Source organism: Pan paniscus, chromosome 12 (assembly GCF_029289425.2).
Source record: "Pan paniscus chromosome 12, NHGRI_mPanPan1-v2.0_pri, whole genome shotgun sequence".
Taxonomy (NCBI): domain Eukaryota; kingdom Metazoa; phylum Chordata; class Mammalia; order Primates; family Hominidae; genus Pan; species Pan paniscus.
The window spans coordinates 28,576,060-28,600,596 of record NC_073261.2 but is presented as its reverse complement, the minus strand read 5'-3'; the positions used below and the strand labels follow the sequence as shown (position 1 = coordinate 28,600,596).

Genomic DNA, 24,537 nt, shown 5'->3' with positions numbered 1-24,537 from the left:
TGTTGGAATTTAATGAAGACAAGCTCTCTTTGTGGTGTTTTACTGAAAGAACACAGTATCTGCAAACCTAGAGTCCATTTCCCAGCTCATGTTTGTTGTTGCCAGTTTTATTTTTACACTACATAAAAGGTAGAAAATTCCTTTGGAAAGTCTGCCTCCCTCCCTTCCTTCCCTCCTCTCTCTTTCCTCCTTTCCTTCCTTTCTCTTTCCTCCCTTCCTTCCTTCCTGCCTCCCTCCCTTCTTCCTCCCTTCCCTTCCCTCCCCTCCCCTTCTCTCCTCCCTCCCTCCCTCTCCTTCCCTTCCCCTTCCTTCCTTCCTCCCTCCCTCTCCTTCCCTTCCCCTTCCCCTTCCTTCCTTCCTTCCTCCCTCCCTCTCCTTCCCTTCCCCTTCCTTCCCTTCCCTTTCCCCTTCCCCTTCCTTCCTTCCTCCCTCCCTCCCTCCCTCCCTTCTCCCTCCCCTCCCCTCCCCTCTCCTTTCCTTTCTTTCACCTTTAAGGTCAGGGGTACATGTGAAGGTTTGTTATGTAGGTAAACTTATGTCACCGGGTTTGATGTGCAGGTTATTTTGTCACCCAGGTGTTAAGCCTATTACCCATTAGTTATTGTTTCTGACTATCTCCCTCCTCCCACCCTCCATCAACTGACAGGCCCCAGTGTCTGTTGTTCTCCTCTATGTGTCCATGTGTTTTCATCATTTAGCTTTCACTTGTAAGTGAGAACATACTGTAGTTAGTTTCCTTTCCTGTGTTCGTTTGCTAAGGATAATGGATTCCTGCTACATCCATGTTCCTGCAAGGAACATGATTTGTTCTTTTTTATGGCCGCCTAGTAGCATAGTATTCCATGGTGTATATGTACCATATTTTCTTTATCCAGTCCACCACTGCTGGGCATTTGGGTTGATTCCATGTCTCTGCTATTGTGAATAGTGCTGCAATGAATATATGCATACATGTGTCTTATAATATGATTTATATTCCTTTGGGTATATATCCAGTAATGGAATTGCTGGGTTGAACAGTTCTGTTTTTAGGTCTTCGAGGAATCACCAGTGTTTTCCACAATGGCTGAAATAAAATTTACACTCCCACCAACAGTGTATAACGTTCCTTTTTCTCCACAACCTCGCTAACATCTGTTTTTTTTTTGGACTTTTAAATAATAGCCATTCTGATTGGTGTCAGATGGTATCTCAGGGTGGTTTTGATTTGCATTTCTCTAATGATCAGTGATGTTGAGCTTTTTTTCATATGCTTGTTGGCCGCATGTATGTCTTCTTCTGCAAAGTGTCTGATCGTGTCCTTTGCCTACTTTTTAATAGGGTTGTTTTTTCTTGTAAATTTGTTTAAGTTCCTTAGGAATGCTGGATATTAGAGCTTTGTCAGGTGCATAGTTTGCAAAAATGTTCTCCCATTATGAAGGTTGTCTGTTTACTCTGTTGATGGTTTCTTTTGCTGTGCAGAAGCTCTTTAGTTTAATTGGATCCCATTTGTCAATTTTTGCTTTTATTGCAATTGCTTTTGGCATCTTTGTCATGAAATCTTTGCCCATTCATATGACCAGAATATTGCCTAGGTTGTCTTCCAGGGTTTTTATAGTTTTGGGGTTTTATACTTAAGTCTTTAATCTATCTCGAGTTGATTTTTGTATATGGTATAAGGAAGGGGTCCAATTTCAATCTTCTGCATATGGCTACCCAGTTTTCCCAGCATTATTTATTAAATAGGGAATCCTTTCCCCATTGCTTCTTTTGTCAAAGATCAGATGGTTATAGGTGTGTGGCCTTTTTTCTGGGCTCTCTATTCTGTTCCATTGGTCTATGTGTCTGTTTTTATACCAGTACCATGTTGTTTTGGTTACCATAGCCCTGTAGTATAGTTTGAAGTTGGGTAGTACGATGCCTCCAGCTTTTTGTTCTTTTTGCTTAGGATTGCCTTGGCTACTGGGGCTCTTTTTTGGTTTCATATGAACTTTAAAATAGTTTATTTCTAATTCTTTGAAGAATGTCAATGGTAGTTTAATGGGAATAACACTGAATCTGTAAATTTCTTTGGGCAGTATGGCCATTTTCATGACATTGATTCTTCCTATCCAAAAGCATAAAATGTTTTTTCATTTGTGTCCTCTCTGATTTCCTTGGGCAGTGGTTTGTAGTTCTCTTTGAAGAGGTCCTTCACTTCCCTTGTTAGCTGTATTCCTAGGCATTTTATTCTTTTTGTGACAATTGTGAATGGGAGTTCATGATTTGGCTCTCTGCTTGCCTATTGTTGGTGTATAGGAATACTAGTGATTTTTGCATGTTGATTTTATATCCTGAGACTTTGCTGAAGTTGCTCATCAGCTTAAGAAGCTTTTGAACTGAGACAATGGGGGTTTTCTAGATACAGGATCATGTCATCTGCAAACAAAGATAATTTGACTTCCTCTCTTCCTATTTGAATACCCTTTCTTTCTTTTTTTTTTCTTTTTTCTTGAGATGGAGTCTTGCTCTGTCACCCATGCTGGAGTGCAATGGCGTGATCTTGGCTCACTGCAACTGCCGCCTCCTGGGTTCCAGAGATTCTCCTGCCTCAGCCTCCTGAGTAGCTGGGATTACAGGCACGTGCCACCATGCCTGACTGATTTTTTTTTTTTTTTTTGAGACAGAGTCTTGTTCTGTCGCCTAGGCTGGAGTGCAATGGCACAATCTTGGCTCGCTGCAACCTCTGCCTCCCGTGTTCAAGCGATTCTCCTGCCTCAGCCTCCTGACTAGCTGGGATTACAGGCGTGTGCCACCATGCCCAGTTAATTTTTGTTATTTTTAGTAGAGACGGGGTTTTACCATGTTGGCCAGGCTGGTCTCAAACTCCTGACCTCAGGTGATCTACCTGCCTCAGCCTCCCAAAGTGCTGGGACTACAGGTGTGAGCTACTGTGCTCAGCCTAATTTTTGTACTTTTAGTAGAGATAGGATTTCACCATGTTGGCCAGGCTGGTCTCGAACTCTTGACCTCAAGTGATCCACCTGCCTCGGCCTCCCAAAGTGCTGGGATTACAAGTGTGAGCCACTGCACCCGGGCCCTTTATTTCTCTTGCCTGACTGCTCTGGCCAGAACTTCCAGTACTTTGTTGAATATGACTGACTTTTGATCAGTTTTGACCCAGTACTGCTCTCACTAGGTTAATCAGCCATTTCAGTTAAGGCTTGGCCCTGAGTGACTTTTGTCAGTGAAGTCTCAGGATACAAACTCGACATACAAAAATCACTAGCATTCCTCCTATATACCAACAATAGCTGAGCCGAGAGCCACATCAGGAATGCAATCTCATTCACAATTGTCACAAGAAGAACAAAATACCTAGGAGTACAGCTAACCAGGGAGGTGAAGGACCTCTACAATGAGAACTACAAAACACTGCTCAAAGCAATCAGAGATGATGCAATTCCTCTGTAGACCCGATTACATAGACCCTCCGACTGTACTGAGTGCAGCTTTCCTTTTTTAGAACAGGCAGGTAGGATGGTGTCTCAGTCGGTTTGGGCTGGCTATAACAAAATACCATAGACTGGGAGGTTTAAACAACAGACATTTATTTCTCACAATTCTGAAATCTGCAAATCCAAGATCAAGGTGCCAGTGGATTTGGTCCCATGGGGAGGCTCCTCGTCCCGGTGTGCAGATGGCCATCTTCGTGCCGTGTGCTCACATGACCTCTCCTTTGTGAGTGGTCTGGTCCCTCTTATTCTTCTTATAAGGGCTCTAATCCCATGATGGGATCCTACCCTTATGACCTCACCTAAGTCTAATCACCCCCACCAAAGGCCCCACCTCCTAATACTATCACACTGGGGATTAGGGCTTCATTGTGTGAATTTTAAGGGAACGTGAACATTTAGTTCATAACAGGTGCTGAGATAGATAAGCTAGTGACAAGTACCATGTTTCACTATAGACCCCCTTCTGAGGGCTGCCTATGGGGGCAAGTGTCCCCACACCTCAGAAACACTAACATCATGGAAGGGTGAGCTCAGGAAGACCCACATTTCTTTTGGGAGCTTTGCCTTTTCTAAGGTTTTAGCATCAAGACCTCCAGGAGATGCTCTTCATCGGAAAGCTCATGGCCAGAGGTAAAGATAACACTGGAAGCATGATGGGGATGCGCTGCATGAAGCTTGCAAAGGGGGAGGTTAACACAGAAATGTTAAATACTAACCACAGTGATGGCAGTGGTGTTAGAAAACATCAGTCTACAATAGCTACTGAACACCTGTCTCAGAATTAAAGACATGACTAGGATACAGTCTTTACTGCTTCCTCAATAAATTTACAACAAAAATAGAGATTAGGCCAGAGTGGGAAGGATTACAGTCCCAGGGAGAATCAACAGGGGTGCTTTCACACAGTTGGGGTACAGCAAAGGGGCCCCTGCCTTGGTGGAAAGAGAGAGGCCAGGTATATTAGTTCATTTTCACACTGCTATAAAGAAACTACCTGAGAGTGAGTAATTTATAAAGAAACAAATTTAATTGACTCGCAGTTCCACATGGCTGGGGAGGCCTCAGGACACTTACAATCATGGTGGAAGGTGAAGGGGAAGCAAGGCACGTCTTACATGGTGGCAGGAGAGAGACAGAGAGTGAGCAAAGAGAAAGTGCCACACTTTTAAAACCATCACCTTGAGTGAGAACTCACTCACAAGAACAGCATGGGGGAAACCACTCCCATAATCCAATCACCTCCCACCAGGTCCCTCTCTTGACATGTGGGGATGACAATTCCAGATGAGATTTGGGTGGTGACACAGAGCCAAACCATATCACCAGGCGTGTTCTGGGCTCACCTTGTAGAAGAAGTGACGTAGTAGAGAACACAGGGTTTCAATAGGGTCAGTGGAGCTGAGACAGAGGAGGGCATTTCAGAAGGAAGCAGCTACCAGCTAAGGCTGAAGACAGGGAAGCACTGTGAGCTGCTGCAGGGAGGCAGGCAGAGCAGAACATGGAGTGGGGCTCAGGGAGGGCCTGGCTCCTGGGAGTGCCTGGACGTGTGATCCTTCCCCTCGGCCGCCAAAGTCCCAGGACTAGCACTCTAGAAATGCATGTGCTCTTCTTTCCCAAAGAACCCCAGCCCCAGGTCAATGAAATGGTTAAGCTGGACTTCTCTCCATAGGTGGCCTGATTCTTGTGTGAACTGCCACCTGTCATGACACCCAATCCAGACAATGTCCTTTAAATTTGTCCCCATCTGCCTATCAAGAGATTACTCACAGTAAAATACATACAATATAAAAATAACCATTTTAACCATTTTTAAGTGTTCAGTTCAGTAGTGTTAAAGTACATTCACACTGCTGTACAACCATCACCAACACCCATCTCCAGAACCCTTTTCATTTTCCCAAACTGAAACTCAATACCCCTTAAACGGCAACTCCCATCTTCCATCACCCCAAGCCCTGGCAACAACCATTCTACCTCCTATCTCTATGAACTGGACTACTCCAGATACTGCATATAAGTGGAATCATACAATATCTGTCCTTTTGTGACCATCTTCTATCATTTAGCAAAATGTTCTCAAGATTCATCCGTGTTGCAGCATTGTGTTAGAATCTCCTTCTTTTGTAATGCTGAATGATATTCCAGTGTACGGATATGCCAGTTTTGTTTATCCAGTCATCTGCTGATGGACACTAGGATTGCTTCTACCTTTTGGCTATTGTGAATAATGCTGCTGTGGACAGGGTGTCCAGACATCTGTTTAAGTCTCTGCTTTCAATTCTTTTGGGTAATACCCAAAAGTGGAATTGCTTGATGATGTTGTAATTTTATTTTTAATCTTTTGAGGAACTGCCATACTGTTTTCCACGGTGTCTGCACCATTTTAGTTCCCATAAAAAATGCATAAGGTTCCAATTTATCCACAACCTTGCCAACACTTTTTTTTTTTTTTTTTAGACAGAGTCTCGCTTTGTCACCCAGGCTGGAGTGCAATGGCATGATCTCGGCTCACTGCAGCCTCCACCTCCCGGGTTCAAGCAATTCTCCCACCTTAGCCTCCCGAGCAGCTGGGATTACAGGCACCCACCATCATGCCAGGCTAATTTTTGTATTTTTGTAGAGAAGGGGTTTCACCATGTTGGCCAGGCTGGTCTTGAACTCCTGGCCTCAGGTGATCTGCCCGCTTTGGCCTCCCACAGTGCTGGGATTACAGAAGTGAGCCACTGCACCTGGCCTCAACACTTCTTAGTTCTTATTTTAAGTAGCCGTCCTAATGGGTGTGATAAGGGGTACTGAGTTTCAGTTTGAGAAAATACAATATCTCACTGTGGTTTAAACCAGGACACTTTTAAGAGTGAAGGAGGCACCACCTGTAATTATACAGAGGCACGGGCGCAAGCTGGGGTGACGGCAGCTATGGTCCGTCCAGGGCATCGCACGGGGAGTGGTGCCACTGGGGCCTTCTGAGCTCCCCGGGGCTGGGGTTTGGAAGACCAGAGCGCCAGGCTTCGTTGGAGAGCAGAATAGCCTTCTTAGGGGCCCAGCTCCTGCCTATCATCTACCCAGCTGCCTGTCTACCTGAATTCCCCTAGTTGCTCACTGAAAGGTAGAAGAAAATTTCCCAGACTATCTCCAGGTAATCAAGGTGCAGACAGTTTTAGAAGCTCAAGGAGGCTCCTGTGGAAACAGGATTTTAAATCAGTTGAAGTCTCACGTAATTAAAATGATTTTGATTGTAATGGTCACTTCAGTAATTCCTTGTCTATGAAAATATTTACCAGCATCACTATTGTACACCTTATCACATCAGTCACCATTTGAAAGAAGTCACCAGCCACCCTAACCATGGAGGTGAAGAGTTGAGGGTGAAGGAGGAAACGGAGTGTTTGACTTTATCCTTCATCACTCGTCAAGGCTAATGGCGAATCATGTCGCTTTTTGTTTTTTTAGTGCGACTGTACTACCTAGAGACACGGGCTATTTGGAATCAGCTTTTTGTTTTACATGCCTCCTTCCCCAAAATCATCTGCTAAGGCTTGACAACAGTGCTGAGAGGCGGACGGGTGACTATTACTCTCTCCACTTGACAGATGGGAAAAAAGACTCAGAGAAATAAAGTCAGTCAGTCAATAGTCAGGGGAGCATCAGGCACCGTACACGTGCCAAGATTTGACAGGCACAAGCTGGGGTTTGCTGTCCATGGAAGGCAGGAAATGAGGGGTCACGGCACAGCAGTGATGAGGGTCACCAAAAGGCAAGCAGATGGTGCTGTGTGGACGACGGCAATGCACGGAGGGCCTGCTGGGGGATAGGGTGTTTAAGCTGTAGCCTAACGTATGGGTAGAAGGTGGCCAAGTAAGCTGGAGAGGAGGAAAGAAAAGGAGCTGGGAAAGGAAAACAGCTCCAGGGAGAAGGGCCATCATGTGTGCTATAGTTTGGATATGGTTTTTCTGTCCCCCAACAAAACCAACATTGGAGATTGATCCTCACTGTGTGGTTTTGGGCCTGGTGGGAGGTGTTTGGGTCATGGCTGTGGTGGATCCCTCATGAAAGGCTCGGTGCCGTCCTCCCAGAAGGGAGTGAGTTCTCATCCTGGCAAGATGGGATTAGCTCTCATGGAATGGATTAGTCCATGAGGGTGGTTTCTTACAAAGCGAGTGGTTCCCCACTTCCTGGCCCCTCTTTGCACCTGCCCACTTCTCCTCTGACCTTCTCTACCATGTTTGGATGCAGCACAGAAGCCCTCACCAGAAGCCAAGCTGAGGTCAGTGCCCCACTTCCTGTACAGCCTGCAGAACTGCGAGCCAAATAAACCTCTTTTCTTCCTTCCTTTTTTTTTTTTTTTTTTTTTTTGAGATGGAGTCTCGCTCTGTCACCCAGGCTGGAGTGCAGTGGCATGATCTCAGCTCACTGTCTCCTCCGCCTCCTGGGTTCAAGTGATTCTCCTGCCTCAACCTCCCAAGTAGCTGGGATTACAGGCGTGTGCCACCATGCCCAGCTAATTTTTGTATTTTTAGTAGAGACAGGGTTTCACCATGTTGGCCAGGCTAGCTTCTGACCTCAGGTGATCCACCCGCTTCGGCCTTCCAAAGTGCTGGGATTACAGGCGTGAGCCACTGCGCCAGGCCACATCTTTTCTTTCTAAATCACCCAGTCTCAGGTATCCCTTTATAGCAAGAGAAAACAGACAAGACAATGTGCATGCACAGGTGAGGGAGAACGAAACCTCTGTGACTGTCTGTAGTCACATGAGGCTATGGCAGAGCTAAGCTGTGGCTTGGCAGAGCCAAGGCTTGAAGGGGACCCAGGAAATCACTGGTGAGCCCTTCCGATTATTCAGGGAATCTGCATGGTCTCCACAGCCCTGGAGTTTCACTTCCTCATTGAGGCAAGGGAGTTAGATGACCGAAGGCCGGTGCCCAGAGAAACAATATATGGGCAGGGTTCACATTTTAAAAACCCATGGCATACAAAGTTGGTGTAGAGAAGGGAGCAAAATTTGTCCTTCATTTTCAAATGCTAGTGAATAGGTAATAGTTCTCCAGTCAGTTGGAATGAAGGGGAAAAGCTTCAAGAAATATGTCTTAGGAAATAATGTTGGCTTGGCACTCCCCTCCTTCATTATATGTCTAAACACAACCATTGCACTTTTCAAGTTTTTTTTGTCATCTTCTATATTTAAGTGCAGAACACAGAAGGATGGCTGAAGTCCCCAGATCCACTTCCTTGGATAGAACAGAACTAGACGAGGTGTGTTCTTGCAAGCGGCCCCCAGCAGAATCCAGCCATCTGGGCAGGAGAACAGAGCAGCCCCTGGCCCCATGTGCAGTGCTCAGACTTGTGCTGTGAGCACGACTCGAGGCAGAGCTGGATTCTGTCATATATATATATACACACACACATACACACACACACACACACACACGGTTGCTGTATATCATGTATATGATATATATCTCTATGTACGTGATATATACACATCATATCTATGTATATGATATATACACATATCTCTATGTATATGATATATACACATATCTCTATGTATATGATATATACACATCTCTATGTATATGATATATATACAGCTCTATGTATATGATATATACACATATCTCTATGTATAATGATATATACACATCTCTATGTATATGATATATACACATCTCTATGTATATGATATATACACATCATATCTATGTATATGATATATATACATATCACATCTATGTATATGATATGTATCATATATACATATCATACATATACACATATCATATATATATATGACACAGGGTCTCGCTGCATCACTCAGGCTGGAGTGCAGTAGCACAATCATGGATCACTGTAACCTCTGCCTCCTGGGCTCAAGCAGTTTTTCCACTTCAGCCTCCCAAGTAGCTGAGACTACAGGTGTGTGCCACCATGCCAATTTGTGTGTGTGTGTGTGTTTCTGCAGAGATGAGGTCTTGCCATGGCACCCAGGCTGGTCTCAAACTCCTAGACTCAAGTGATCCTCCCACCTTGGCCTTCCAAAGTACAGGGATTACAGGTGTGAGCTACCACACCTGGCCAATTTTGTTCTATTTCAAGGGCACTCAGGTTGATGGAAGAGGGATCTCTCAGGCATCTAGCTCCATCTGCCAGGCCCTCCCTGCCGAAGGCCACACTGCCACCCCTAAACCTGGCTCTACCCCCTACTGTGTTCATTAACCTTGGGCAAGTGGCTCCATCTCTCTAGGCTTCAGTTTCCCCACGTGTAAAACAAGGATACTGACATTTGTCCCCTGGGCTGTCTGGGGATGAAATGGGATGATGGCAGCAAGTCCCCAGCACAGGGCCTGGGGCAGCAAGCATGCAACCCTGAGAGACTACGAGGTCACATACGCCCCCCACATCTGCCAGGACCACGTGCCTTTGCCAGAGAGGGGCAGGTTATCATCTGGCTTGGTGGGAACCTTCCAACAACAGCGAAGGCCATGACCACAGTCCTTCTGTAATTCCATTAAATAGTTTAGTGGCTGGGGCCATGATTCAAAGAGAACCTGGACCTCCTTCACGTAGTCCCTCAGATGACTACACCTTAATTTGCTGTGCTTGCATGGGGTCCATGGTTACTTTTCTTGGCTTCTTAGCACCAGCATTAGCCAGGCTGAATAGGGGTTTCTGTCTCCAAAGTAAGATGAGGAACTGTGGCCTAATGTGGCTCCCTGACTCACTGGCTGGGAACAGGGTGAACAGGGCCACAGGGAGGCCACGTGGGGAGCTGCCAGGGCTTCAGACTCTTGGCCTGGGCTGGGCTTCATCGAGGCCCTGTTCAGTCAGCTGGATTGGGGCCAGTGAGCAGGCTTACTTTGTCTGTGAAATAGAAAAAGGGGCCATGGACTCACCCTTCACAAGCAGTTGGTTCACTTCAACATTTTAATGGAACTGACCTGAAATTAATGAGCACTGTCACACTGAGTAAATGCTGCCTCTCGGGATGAGAGCGGCAATGGGTAGAAGGCAGTGTGACAATTCAAACCCAAGGCCACGGACAATTACATAGAGGAAGTCTGTTCAGAATTTGGCGGATCGAATGGCTGTCCCCAAATAACAGGCATGCAGATGGCTAGGGTCTGATGCTGCCTGGCGAGGGCAGAGGCAGATGCTGTATTCTGAGGGCCAGCGGGAGGACACGACGTGGCAGTGGGCCAGCCAGCCACAGCCGGGAGCCAGCACAGGAAAGGGAGTTGGACGGAGTCAGAAGGTCAGGCCGCCCCAGTGAACAGGGAGCACATTAACCTTTCCACAGCCACGGGGGAGCTTATCAGGCTCCAAAATGCAGTCATCAAAGGCCAGCCAGCCCAGTGCAGCCAAGGCTGGCCCGGGGCTACCTCTGGGAGCAGGTCATGGGGCGGCAGCCTGTGAGCGGAGGTGAGGGCAGGCCCTGTGCCCAGAGTGAGCAGCTGCAGGGTGGTGTGCTCCAGCTGGCTCTGGGAGTCCCAGGTTGGAGAGTGGAATGGTCAGGGTGGGACTGTTCCAGGGGTGGGAAAAGGAGAGGGGGGAAATGGAGAGGACGGGAGTGGGTAGGGGGTGCTGGCCTGAAGGGCTCTGAAAGCCAGAGAGAACAGACTCCATGGGCTTTGGCCAGTTTTCTTCACTAAAAGCAGATGAAAAACAGAACAAAATAAAACAGATTTGATATCATGACTTTAACTCCCATGAAAAGTAGTTAAGTAGTTTGGTTTTAAACAAAGCAAAACAAAGCAAAACACCTCAGTCTATCTATTGGCTTTAAAACCACCCACTCATCACAGATGCTTCTGCGGCACGGCCTCCGCCCACTGCAGGCACAGGCATGAGTGATGAAGACAGAGGCACCTGTGTTCAGAAACACATACGGGCACTGAAATGCATCTTTTTTGAATCTTTTTTTCTCCCTGTCACATATATCATTTGTTGCGTTTGGATTGCTTTTGAGGTCAGATCTGGCTCAACGAGAATGGGGATGACATATGCAAAATTAAAAAGGGGGGACTACCAGGTGTACCTTCACATGGCATCAGTGTAAACATTCTAACAGAACCGACCACCAATTAACCAATCACCAACCAACACATTCCACTTAGACAGCAAGTGCTTAATTTAATCTAAGTACATTCAAGAAGGAACAGGTGTACTTCTACTTCAGAAATAGATATTTTAAAAAAAGAAGTAGGGTAGACAGCAGTGACAAACACTGAAAACTATGCTAATTAAGTCTTCTCTCTCTTAATTCCAACTATGAGACGTCATGCGTATTGGATACTTAAAATTTTTTTGGATGTAAATTTAAATACAAGTTAAATGAACCATTAAGCATTAGACACACAGTGTTATGTTGTCCTTGGTCTAGAAGGGACAGCTACATTGGCATTCAAAAGGAGTGTGACATAGTGACAAAGACTCAAGTAAAAATAATTTATAGCTTAGTGATTTCAATATTTTACCCCTGGTAACTTAATATACTTAGTCTGAGGATGAGTTCAGAAGAGAGGTAGCACAAAGTGGGAAGACAACGCGCCAGAACCAGTATTTTTTTTTTTTTGAGATGGAGTCTTGCTCTGTTGCCCAGGCTGTAGTGCAGTGGCATGCTCTTGGCTCACTGCAACCTCCGTCTTCCAGCTTCAAGTAATTCACCTACCTCAGCCTCCTGCAGGTGCACACCACCACACCGGACTAATTTTTGTATTTTTAGTAGAGACGAAGTTTTATCATGTTGGCCAGGCTGGTCTCAAACTCCTGACCTCAGGTGATATGCCCACCTCGGCCTCCCAAAGTGCTGGGATTACAGGTGTGAGCCACTGGCCAGAACCAGTTGTCTTTTCACTGCCTCTAGGGACAGTCTGGTTCCCTTTGGCCCTTTCCTGTGTTCGCAGACTGCAGCGAGGCTGGGGGACTCCGGTGGTGGGGGTGGGGGACTCTGGTGGTGCGGGTTAGTTTTTCTCGTCTGTGGTCACAGACACCTGGCTAAGGAGCAGGGGAGGGGTGGTGGGTGGGGCTGTGCCCAGCTGTCCCCCCGCCCACAGAGGATCTGAGTAACTTGCAGGAAGTCTTCTCCACTAGCAGAGAAGGAAAGGACGCATGTCCGGGCTAAAACTCCAGCACCTCAAACCCAGGAAAGAGAACATGGGATTCCCAGCCCAGGCCTATGAGAAAGGGGGCATCTGGAAGAACCTGGGAAACTGGCATCGGCAGGATGTTTGCTCTTCCCCCCCACCGCCTGTTTTTCCTGTTTTTAATTCTGGAAACATACACATAACATCAAATTGGCCAAGGGTGTCCAGTTAGGTGGCATTAAGTACATGTATGTTGTTGTGCAGCCTAGACCACTATCATTCTTTCTGAAAGAGATCAAAACTCTTCTAACTGTGCCCCAGATCAAGTCACCCCATGTGTTTCTGCAGGCTCGTGGGAACTGTGAACATTGACTTGAATGGGTTAAAACTGAATTTCACCCGGAGGAGCCTTGGGCTGTGGCCTCCTTACCAGACATCAGGCAGCGAGTCTGTATTAGTCCTCAGGAATCCCTGGCCACTAAACCATCTTAAAGGGCAATTAGTGGCTTTATATAACTCGTTATTTATTTACTCAAAAGACTGTATCCTCGGCCTGCTCTCTTCTTCTATTGTGTAAAATACATATTTGGGACCTTTTAAAATGTGTGTTATGTACCTGATAGAACTCAATGGCTTCTCTGGAGCCATTCTGTTTTATTGTGGAAATTAGTACTAGGGGGGCTTTTAAAAGCTGATTTTTAGACCCGACAGCCTGCGTTTGTTCACGTTAATGCAGTGGATTGAGCTAACAGCCACCAAAGGGCTGTGAGGGACACCTCTGTGGCCTCTCTGTTGGAGCAGTGAGGCCAAGGGGCTCCACTTTTGTGAATATAGATGGTACTTGCTGGGCCTGAGAGGAGAGGACTGCATGGAGACTCAGTTGGCACTTATCTCTCTTCACACTGCCCCCGACAGTTCTCTGCCAGGGCTCCCCCACGTTATTGAACGTTACTGTTTGCTTTTGAAATAATAAGTATTATTTACTTTGAAATTATAAAATGAGACCAATTCTTTGGAGATTAGCTGGAAAGGTGTCAGGATATGACCCAGGGTGACTTTTTTATGTATTTATTTTTTTAATTAATTTTTTTTTTTTTGAGACAGAATCTCACTCTCACCCAGGTTGGAGTGCAATGGAGTGCAATCTCGGCTCACTGCAACCTCTGTTTCCTGGGTTCAAGCGATTCTCCTGCCTCAGCCTCTCGAGTAGCTGTGAATACAAGGGTGTGCCACCGCACCCAGCTAATTTTTGTATTTTTTTTTTAGTAGATGTAGGGTTTCACCATGTTGGCCAGGCTGGTCTTGAACTCCTGGCCTCGAGTGAGGGGAATCCTAAAGTGCTGGGATTACAGGCGTTAGCCACTGCACCCGGCCCAGGATGACTTTTTTCCGTGAGTAAAGTAGAAAGACAATGTGGCAGAAACAGGTGGTAGCCTCCTTGGAGGCATGCAGGAGCCTCACCTGGGACCCAAAGACCCACAGTTTGGCTTTTAGGAGAGAACAGGCTCTAGTAAAACATATTTCAAAATAGGGATGGCATGAGTAATAGAAGGGATATTTCTTAGGATTTGTTGATACTTGTTTTTCTATAGTATCAATGTAAAAACATGCCCCATACTACTAGTTATGAATTGCTTCAGACATTAAACCCATACTCTGTTATTTTCTTCTCTTGGTTTTTAAGCCTCTTGGTAGGACTTAAATCAAAGAACATCTTATGATACCTCATGCGTGACTTTTCTTGGTGGTGCAATGAGGTAATTACTATCATATGGAGGGAGAAAGGAAGCGCCTCTTCTATTCATCACCTCTTTTAATCTGTACATAAACCTAACAAGGAGGGCATTAGTAGCATCCTGCTTCTGTGACTGGGAAAGCTGAGACTTGGATGTGTAAATGCTTTGCCCAAAGTAAATTCCAGACCAAGTTCAAGGACTCAAAGTCCTGTGCTTGCTTCACGATGTCTTGTAAAAAGAGGAGAGAGTAGGGAAAGCTGGGCCAGAGGGTTTTTTTTTTCTTTTGCTTTCTTGTCTCCTTAATCATGACAGCATAAATGAGTGGCATAATTTGCATTCTTGGTCTTACTGCATTCAATAAGTCATGATTGAGCAGTCATTTTGTATAAAGTACTACTAATAGTCAAGATGTGGTTCTTGCTCTCAGTAGTTAAGACCAGACATAAATAAAGGAGGCAGAGACTGTAAGCTGGGCCTATGCCAGGAATGACATGAGGTGCTGATGGAATAGGAGCTGTGGGCGCTGGGGCAGTTGGCTATTTAAGGTTTCCGTGGAAGATGAGGCTTGACCCCATGCTTGAGGGATGCACTGCGTAACCGAAGACCCCTCCCATGCGTTCTTGCACTGGCAGCCGTCTAGAGCTGGCTTCAGACACTTTCCACTCAGATGCCCACAGCCACAGAGGGGAGGTCTGCCACTCCCTGTCCACCCTGCAGCCTGGCCCTGCCCAGGCCATTCCTTCTGCGTTCTCCTCCCTTCTCCACTCCTGGGTCACCCGATGCTTCCTGTCCTCCACATGACACCTCATATCTGTCCTCCCCCCTCTCCTTCCCCTGTCAGAGAGTAGGGTAATGTTGTACCTGTGTCCCTCCAGTAACACTGATTTCTTCATAGTCTGATGCAGAGGGCTGCTACTGAAGTAGCTAAGAGCACCAACTCTGGAGCCGCACAGACCACTCTGTGGCTTTCCAGACTGGGGGTGAATTACCTGAGTTTGGAAAGCAAGACTCACTAGGATTTTAGGGAGAGTACTTTAGAACACGAAATGAGGCCAGGTGTGGTGGCTCACGCCTGTAATTTCAGCACTTTGGGAGGCTGGGGTGGGTGGATCACCTGAGGTCAGGAGTTGGAGACCAGCCTGGCCAACACGGTGAAACCCCATCTCTACTAAAAATATAAAAGTCGGCTGGGTGTGGAGGTTTACGCCTATAATTCCAGCTACTTGGGAGGCTGAGGCATGAGAATCATTTGAACCCAGGAGGTGGAGGTTGCAGTGAACTGAGATCACACCACTGTACTCCAGCCTGGGCAACAGAGCGAGACTCTGTCTCAAAACAAAAACAAAAACAAAAACAGAAAAGAACACGAAATGAAATGAAATGGAGTTTCATGGAAAATATCTCTCTTTAAGGCCCTCACATTGCATTCTTCCTTCCTCACCAAGAGAGTCGTCGCGAGGATTAAATGAAGTAAGGTATGTGAGATGCTCAGTACACTACCGGACATGAGACTGTTCTAAGGAGATCTATGACTACTCATGTGTATGTCGGCGTTGTCGTATACTCAGTATTTATGCACAAGCCTACATGTCCTCTACCACACTGTAGATTCCCTGCGAGTGGAATCCTTGGGTAATGAATTTTTGTGTCTTCTATAGAGACCAGCAGAATCCCTAACATTTTAGGGATTCAGTACTGTAAATATTCACTGAATGAATGAAGAAGTACAAATGAAAAACGTTAAGTACGAATAGTTGGTGAAGACAGCACACTTTAAGTCATGTCAACGGTACGAAGCACAAACATGAGGGGGAGGAGAGGGAGGGAGGAGCCAGAGGCTATCTGGCCCAATCCCCACTCGCTACAAGAGACTTCTCGATAGCATCATATAGTTCTCTTTTGTTATTGAGTTCTAATCTAATTCCACTCTAATTTAATTATACTGAGTGGTTTTGATCTTTTTTTTTTTTTGAGACTTTCTTGCCTACTTTTGGACTGAGTTTTTTTCTCATTTTTCCATTTCTTCCCCCTGTGTGTTTGGATTCTATAACATCCATACAAGCAGGCATGAACACCTCTTTGAGCCACTAAGCGATGAGCCCCTAATCATCTACCTGTGATTCCTGAGGCATCTGTTGCAAGGATGGATAGCCACAGTTGCAAAGAATTATTTTCTCTTTTAAGCCCAAAGTTGCCATTATTTTAACCACAAAGCATTGGTCTAGCTCATCCATTCATTTATCAAATGACTTACGGTGTCTGCTAATTGCCAGGTACTGTGCTAGGTGCTAGAGATAAAAAGGTTACCAAGCCAGAAATATTGTTGTGATGCAAAACGTGGCCCAAACCTCCTATCTCCGACCCCAGCCAAGCTGCTCTATTGGTGCTTGATGGGAGGCAAGAGAATCATACTGACCAGGAGTCCAGGGACCTGGGATCTAGTCCTGGCTCTGCCACTTGTGGCCCTGGGTGAGTCGCATCACCTGTTCGAGGCTCAGTTTTCTCATCTGTAAAATGGGCCCCATCTATCTTTCAGGGTTGTTGTGAGGATCATAAAATGAGACAGTAAATGTGATAGTGATTCTAAACTCTAAAGCTCTCAAAGTTTTTATTCACAACTTAATTGTACATTTAAAAATAACCAAAAGAGTATAACACAAGGGATAAATGCTTGAGGGAATGGATTTTTTAAAAGTTTTTATTCATATGGCATACTTAAAAGACTTTTTTTTTTTTTTTTTTTGAGACAGAGTCTCGCTCTGTCACCCAGGCTGGAGTGCAATGGTGTGATCTCAGGTCACTGCAACCCCCACCTCCTGGGTTCAAGCGATTCTCCTGCCTCAGCCTCCTGAGTAGCTGGGATTACAGGTGCACGCCACCACGCCCAGCTAATTTTTGAATTTTTAGTAAAGATGGGATTTCACCATATTGATCATGCTGGTCTTGAACTCCTGACCTTGTGATCCGCCCGCCTCGGCCTCCCAAAGTGCTGGGATTACAGGTATGAGCTACCGAGCCCAGCCCTAAAAGACTTCTTTATAAGGAGCCATATTGCTTTGGGGAGACCGAAGGCTGCTGAGGGCCTCAGGGCAGGGTTGATGTGCACCTGCCAGCACGCCACCTTAACATCTTCATGGAACCTTAACACCTTCTTAAAAGTGCTCCACCTCCTTTTTTTTGACCCTTAAAGAAGAGACCAACTATTAGTACTGTGTGGCAACTGTGCCTGTCCTCTCACATGGCCAGGGGACTGGGTGACACATTACCCAGAAAGGTACACTTCTGTGCTGGTGGCCACTCCAACACACTTCCTTTGTTTGGCTGGAGCTGGTCCACTTGACAAGGGGTCAGGAAGATGAAGCTGAATCCAACCCCCTACACTGCCAGGTGGGTACCCGCTGCCCTCCCCACCTTGCTATGGACCATTTCTGATCTGGCTTCTGGACACAGACCATTTCACATTCTTCTACCTACATGGAGGTGAAACTCCCTTAGTTTTAGGCAATTCCTCATTTGCTTAATTTCATCATATACTCCCTAATGGGCAACAAGGAGATTGGATGTGTGAGATTTATTCGAGAAAGGGCCAAATTGAGGGCAGCAAATGTGTAAGCCTTGTGAGTCCTTTCTCCTCGCAAAGACAACACTCGTCTGGCTGGTGAAGCCAAGAGCACAGCCACACGGCTGCTTCTCATCCTGGCACCCCCAGCCCCAGCACAGCACCCCACAGAGCATGCTGGATGCGTTCAGTAAATATTTGTGAAATAAATGAATAAATCAATGGCAGTTGTTTGGATTTCAATATAAATGGATCTTGGGCCTGAGATACTGCCAGATGGGCAGACAGGTTACAGTCTGGTGATGCATCTCCAAGACTATAAAAATGTAGCCGTTGCTGGAGTCGTAGGCTGACATTTCAGATGATTATATGCACAACTTAACCACATGGCTATCTGTGCCCTCCAAGTGCCATCGCTTCAACAACTGTTTTCATGTTGACTTTTTTGCTCGTTCCTCTCTCTTTTTTTTTAAGTCAAGCATAATTTTTTGCAGCCTCTCGTATTTCTAGCGGAACGTGATTTATTCATATAAAATTATGTTCCATTTTTATAAAACCCAAGTTACTGCAAATGATGCTTGAGGTTTCACAGAAAATATTAATTCCTGATCTGCTGCTATAAAGCATGGCTGCTCGCTGAGAGCAGCGCTGTCGCTCTGAGACAGATGGAAGCAGTCCAAGGGTATGATTAACTTCTTGGTCCTGGCAATTGCCTAGTGCTCCTCTTGCCCTAGATTTCAAGATTGACCTCCAGCTTCTCTGCAGACGCACAGTTGCTCAGCTTGATAAATCACATGAATCCCTTTTTTGATCAGAGTTATCTACTATTTACTACTCATGAAGGGAAGTTAATCTTATTCAAGGCACTTCATATGCTGCACACATATCCTTCCTTCTTCCTAACAGCACTTTGCATATTTTCCACATTGGCGGTGATGTGGCATCTTTCGCAGTGCAGAGGGTCCACACCAAAGATCCACCTTTATCGTGTTTGTCCCTCTTCTTTGTCTCTACTAACCAGCATCAAATATACCGACCCACAAGAAGAAAAAACACATGAGAGGCACACAATAAGCAGTGAATAAGTGAGACGAATTGTGTCCCTTTGCAAACTGAGATTTTCTTGTAATTGGCTTCTTTACTTTGTCAAGAACTTTGCCGGGCCGAGTGTGGTGGCTCACACCTGTAATCCCAGCACTTTGGGAGGCCAAGGCAGGCAGATCACTTGAGCCCAGGAGTTCGAGACCTGCCTGGGCAACATGGTGAAGCACCCCCTCTACGAAAAGTCCAAAGATTAGCCAGGCATGGTGGCTACCATGGCACTGGGCAGGGCACGGGGAGAGCTGAGATGGCTTGAGCCTGGGAGGTCGAGGCTGCAGTGAGCTGTGATCACACCACTGCACTCCAGCCTGGGTGACAGAGTGAGACCCTGTCTCAACAAACAAACAAACAAACAAAATCAGAAAAGAAAAAAGAATTTTGCCATCTCTTCTTGCCCTGTTTGTCTGCTTTTTTCATTTCTGGGGGACATAAATGGGCCTCTGGTAGGCCAGTTGACTCTCAGTGGTATAAAATAGATAAAAAAATTCTACTGTCCAGAGTAGAAAAGAACAGACAATGCACCATCCCACTCTCACACACTCCTTCCTGTCACTGCTGGGCAGGAGGCGCAAGTGAGTGGGGCTGAAGCCCAAACTCCCCTTCTGCTTGCCATGGTGATCCAGTTTCAACCTGAAGCACATTTTGCCTATTTGGGGTGAACCATAAATTAAGTCCATTGGTCAGGCAAAACCAAGCAAGGGAAAAGGTTTTTTGGGGATGATCACAGTTGATTTTTAAAATTTACGTAACGGAAATATCACAGTTTTAATTTATTAAGATGGTATATTGATTACAGAAGATTCTCTGAACTTTAAAGCATACAGTCTAAACTGTCAGATATTGGATTTGTGCTGAAATGCCAATTTAGAAAATAAATCAGGCGACTGGAGAAATGGAAAGACAAGACTGACTTTCCAAAGACATCTGGACATTCTCTAACCTCCAACAACCCAGAGGGATGAGACTTCTACCCACTCCTTAGGAAGGGAAAGGGAAACACACCCCTTTCTTTTTCTTATAACTGGTCTCATCAGGTCAGATCTCAAGGCTTTGAAGTTGGGCTTCCTTATAGGGAAACAGATAACAAAAACTGGCTTCCTACAGTGTAAACTCATGTCCTTCCACCAACCCCAAGTCAATGAAATCCTGTTTCATCATCGATTTGTGTATCTTGGAACAAAATAGCTCTGGCCTTGTCTAAATGTCCTTGTGTTCACTGGCCACTCAAGGTTGAGGCTCAGTGGAAGTGAAATGAGCCCACGGATGAGCAAACTTATAGGACACTGAGGTTCTGAAGGAGGATAAGACCCAGAGTGTGTCACAGACATGCTCCTCCATGAGGAACCAGTGTGCATGGCCAGAGCCAGTACGGGCTTTTCTGTCCTGTCCCAGAATTATAGAACTCAGGAAGCACCTTTTGGGGTCTAAAAAGTGCTTCTCCCCCAAGAACAAAGATGAAGGCATGAGCTAATCATTATGAAATTTTATATAAAGAGGTGATAACAGGCTGAAAGCAAAAAGTTTAGGAAACCAGGATGGTTTGTGTAAATGAATGTATAATAGGTTAATACCAGGCTCTAAGTAGCCAGAGATATTGGGCCTAGAACCCCACTTTGGGATATTCAGGACCTGGGGAGATCTTTACTCAATTCCTTTCCCACCCTGAGGTTCCTCTAGCAGACAGAACATTAGGCAAGTCATACAGTGGTCTGACTTGAGGCACTCGGGTCATTTTTCTAGAAAATATTGGTTTATTCAAAAGAATAAGTAATGTGAGAGAAAATGACATCTGTCACTTGATAAGTTATTCTCTACTTAAAAACTAGAAAATATGAATGCAATTAATTCAGCAGGTGTTTTAAAATCATTATTTTGAAGAAGGCTTTCAATTTCCATCTTGAAATGGTTACAAATGCTTATCACTTATGGGGATTACGTCTGTGGCCCTGAATTAGTAGAGAATAGACAATAGAAAAAGAATGGCTGTTATTGAAAAGTCAAAAAACAACAGATGCTGGAGAGCCTGTGGAGAAAAACGAATGCTTGTACACTGTTGGTGGGAGTGTAAATTAGTTCAGTCATTGTAGAAGACATTGTGGTGATTCCTCAAAGACCTAGAGGCAGAAATACCATTTGATCCAGCAACCCCATTAATGGGTATATACCCAAATGAATATAAATCATTCTATTATAAAGACACATGCACGTGTACGTTCACTGCGGCACTGTTCACAGTAGCAAAGACATGGAATCAACCCAAATGCCCATTAACGATAGACTGGGTAAAGAAAATATGGTACACATATGCCATGAAATACTATACAGCCATAAAAAGGAACAAGATCACGTCCTTTGCAGAGACATGGATGGAGCCATTATCCTCAGCAAACTAATGCAGGAGCAGAAAAACAAACACCACATGTTTTCACTTGTAAGTGGGAGCTGAATGATGAGACCCATGAGGGAGAAACACACACTGGGGCCTGCCGGTGAGGTGTCAGGGGAGGGATAACATCAAGAAGAACAGCTAATAGATGCTGGGCTTAATACCTAGGTGATGGGTTGATGGGTGCAGCAAACCACCATTGCACATGTTTACCCATGTAACAAACCTGCATATCCTGCACATGTGCCCCTGAACTTAAAATACAAGTTGAAGAAAAAAAAAGAAAGAAAGAAAAAAGAAAAAGCACAGAGAAGGTAGCTTTACACAACTGCATTGCTAGAATAGCAAAGTCAGCTCGTCACTTTGAAATGACCAATTCTGAATAGAAAAAGTGCTACAGTAAAGTAAGGGAAATGCCCTATTACATTTGAGGATAAAGAAATTTGTAAGAAGAGTGGTGACAATGAAAACCTCTGTTTTTGGGTGGGGAATGGGCTTGACAAGGGATTTTTTGTGAAAATATCAGAAAAAAAGGAAATGGCATTGTTCATCATTAACATCCATGGACATTTTCTCTTTAGGACAAAGTTGTATATGTTTTGGGAAGAAATCTTCGAATGTATCAGTCCTAGTTTCTGATGAATTGTCTTTGTATTTGTGACCATGTCTTCAAAATAAATCCTTATTTTCCTAAAATAGGTTTTGATTCATTCTACTAAAGGTCATAATGACCTTTTTTTTTTGTATTTATATGTGTAGCTTTACTAAGATATAATTTACATTCCATAAAGTTCACCCATTTAAAGCATACAATTCAGTGGTCTGGTATACTTACAAGGTTGTGCAACCATCACCATAATCTATTTTTACAACATCATCATCTCCAAAAGAAATCTTGTACTCATTAACAATGACCAAGTTTTGTAAACTTTGAGGGTTTTCCCTTGCGTCTCAGTGCATTTTGTTGAAGGAATTGCTTACTTAAGAAGAAAAGTCAAAGACAGAAAAGAAATATGTATAGGAAAGAAATGACTATGTTATATTCTAAATGTGTTTTGATCTAGACTCTTTCCTCCTCCTACTGACACATTCAGAAGCAGAGCAGTCATCAGCTTTTGTGAAAATCCCAAAAGCAATTCCAGAAGATCATGTGCCAGCCACTCAGGACACGCAGGCTTGTGTGGTTGTCATGGGGAAGGTTTTGTAATTGAAATAAAAATACTCATGCTCAGTCTGCCACCACACAGAAAATGCTTTTCACTCATGCACACCAGATAATTCGCCTAAGTGACAGGTTTTACTTTGGAGGAAGCACCGAGCTAAGCTGGTTTACACAGTCAATGATGGCTCATTCCATGAAAAAGGAACTGGGAAGGAAGGCAGGGTGGTGAAGGTTAGCTAGACAATGTGGAGGTGGCTGCCAGCCAGTCAGCCAAGGGCACAGCTCCTCCTGCTGCTTCTAATGCTGTGGAGACACACAGGGATTTCATCTTTACCTCCTGACAGTTCCTCAAAACACACACACGCACGCACACACACACACACACACTCTCTCTCTCTCCCCAATCTTAGTAAGTGAAAAAACAAAAACCAAAACCAACCAAACCAAACCAAGAGTCTGGTCTATTCTAGAAAGTGACTTTACATACCCGCATTCAACTATCTGTCTACAGCCTTTCAGACAAAGCAGGATATAAAATACAGCCTGTGTGTGTTTCTTGATAAGGTTTACACATCTCATTCAGTAACACATGCCAGGAGAAAGACGCCAAAGCAAGGAGTAAAAAGTCAAGCACGTGGGACCGTGAGATGTTGGGTTATGTGCATAAAATATTTCAAGAGAGAGAATCTTATCAAAAGATAGATAGCTCCCGGTGAAATGATATGGAAAAAGTCTGAAGAAAACATCTCAAAATAAATGAAGTATTTATTGCTGAAAAATGAGCTTAGATCTCAGCCAATTCCAAAGTTCAGAATTTACCGCACCATTCAGGCCTTTCTCTCTAAGTTTCTTGTCTCTTGTTTCATTGCACAACAAGGGATTCTTCATACTTGCTATGAAATACAACAAGGCGATTTTTGCAGTGATAAACTCCACACATGCATGACAAATCCAAGCATGCAAAATGTTTAACATCCCAGTTCACAGATACTTTAGGGACAAAATCCGATTATGAATTATATGCCACAATAAATAGGGCTCAATGTTTCATAAAGCAATTTATAGTTCATAAAAATGACAAAATGTACCTGTCAGAGAGAGCGCGGAGAGCCGTTCTCTGAGCTGCCTGCTGGAAGAAAGAAAGGGCAGAGATGTTTATTTAATATTCTGACTTTTGAATTACGTGCTCAATGAACACTTAAAAAAAAGACCCCTGCATTACACACATTTTTGCCATGTGGCCAAATTTTAAACAACTAGCAATGAAGTAGAGAGCACTGTTGTAAAATGTGAAATGTGTGTGATGAAATGAACCTTCACGGACAGTTAACTGAAGCCCGGCAATGCACACCTGCAACTAGGGGATGAGTTTGTTGGGGGGGCAAAGGACTGTACCCAGGTAAGCTTGGACAGGCCTCTGGAAATTGGCAAAGACCAGAGCTACTTCTCTGAAATCACTTTCCCATTGCTTTATTGTCCTTTCCTATAAGAAAACAAAAAGGTCTGTTTTGGTTTCTTTGTAGCTTCTTTCCCAATGAAGGTGTAATTTTTCACTCGGATTTCAGATTGAAAGTTTCCACAGTTGGAATATGGAATGCCACTAGAAATCTCAAGGGATTATTGATTTGTTTCAGGCACAGTTAATGATATTATGACAATGATTTTTAAAATTCACATTGAAATGTTAATGGATACAATTATCTGCTGTTGGGATTTGCTTTAAGATAATACAGTGGGAGGGCTGGGTGCGGTGGCTCACGCCTGTAATCCCAGCACTTTGGGAGGCTGAGGTAGGTGGATCACCTGAGGTCAGGAGTTCAAGACCAGCCTGGCCAACATGGTGAAATCCTGTCTCTACTAAAAATACAAAAATTAGCTGGGTGTGGTGGCATGCGCCTGTAGTCCCAGTGACTCAGGAGGCTGAGGCAAGAGAATCGCTTGAAACCAGAAGGCGGAGGTTGCAGTGAGCCAAGATCATGCCACTGCACTCCAGCCTGGGCAACAAGAGTAAAACTCCATCTCAAAAATAAATAAATA

General features: G+C 44.7%; 1 protein-coding gene across 7 annotated transcripts in view; it reads right to left on the bottom strand.

Annotated features, from left to right (window-relative positions):
* Positions 1–24,537, bottom strand: part of AFF3 (ALF transcription elongation factor 3) — a 597,738-nt gene that overhangs the window by 80,163 nt on the left and 493,038 nt on the right. For all 7 annotated transcript variants that reach the window (XM_063594766.1, XM_063594765.1, XM_063594763.1 and 4 more), the window contains one exon: positions 23,589–23,629. In XM_063594766.1, coding sequence (XP_063450836.1) covers positions 23,589–23,629 — 41 coding nt within the window. The remainder of the gene's footprint in view (positions 1–23,588; positions 23,630–24,537) is intronic.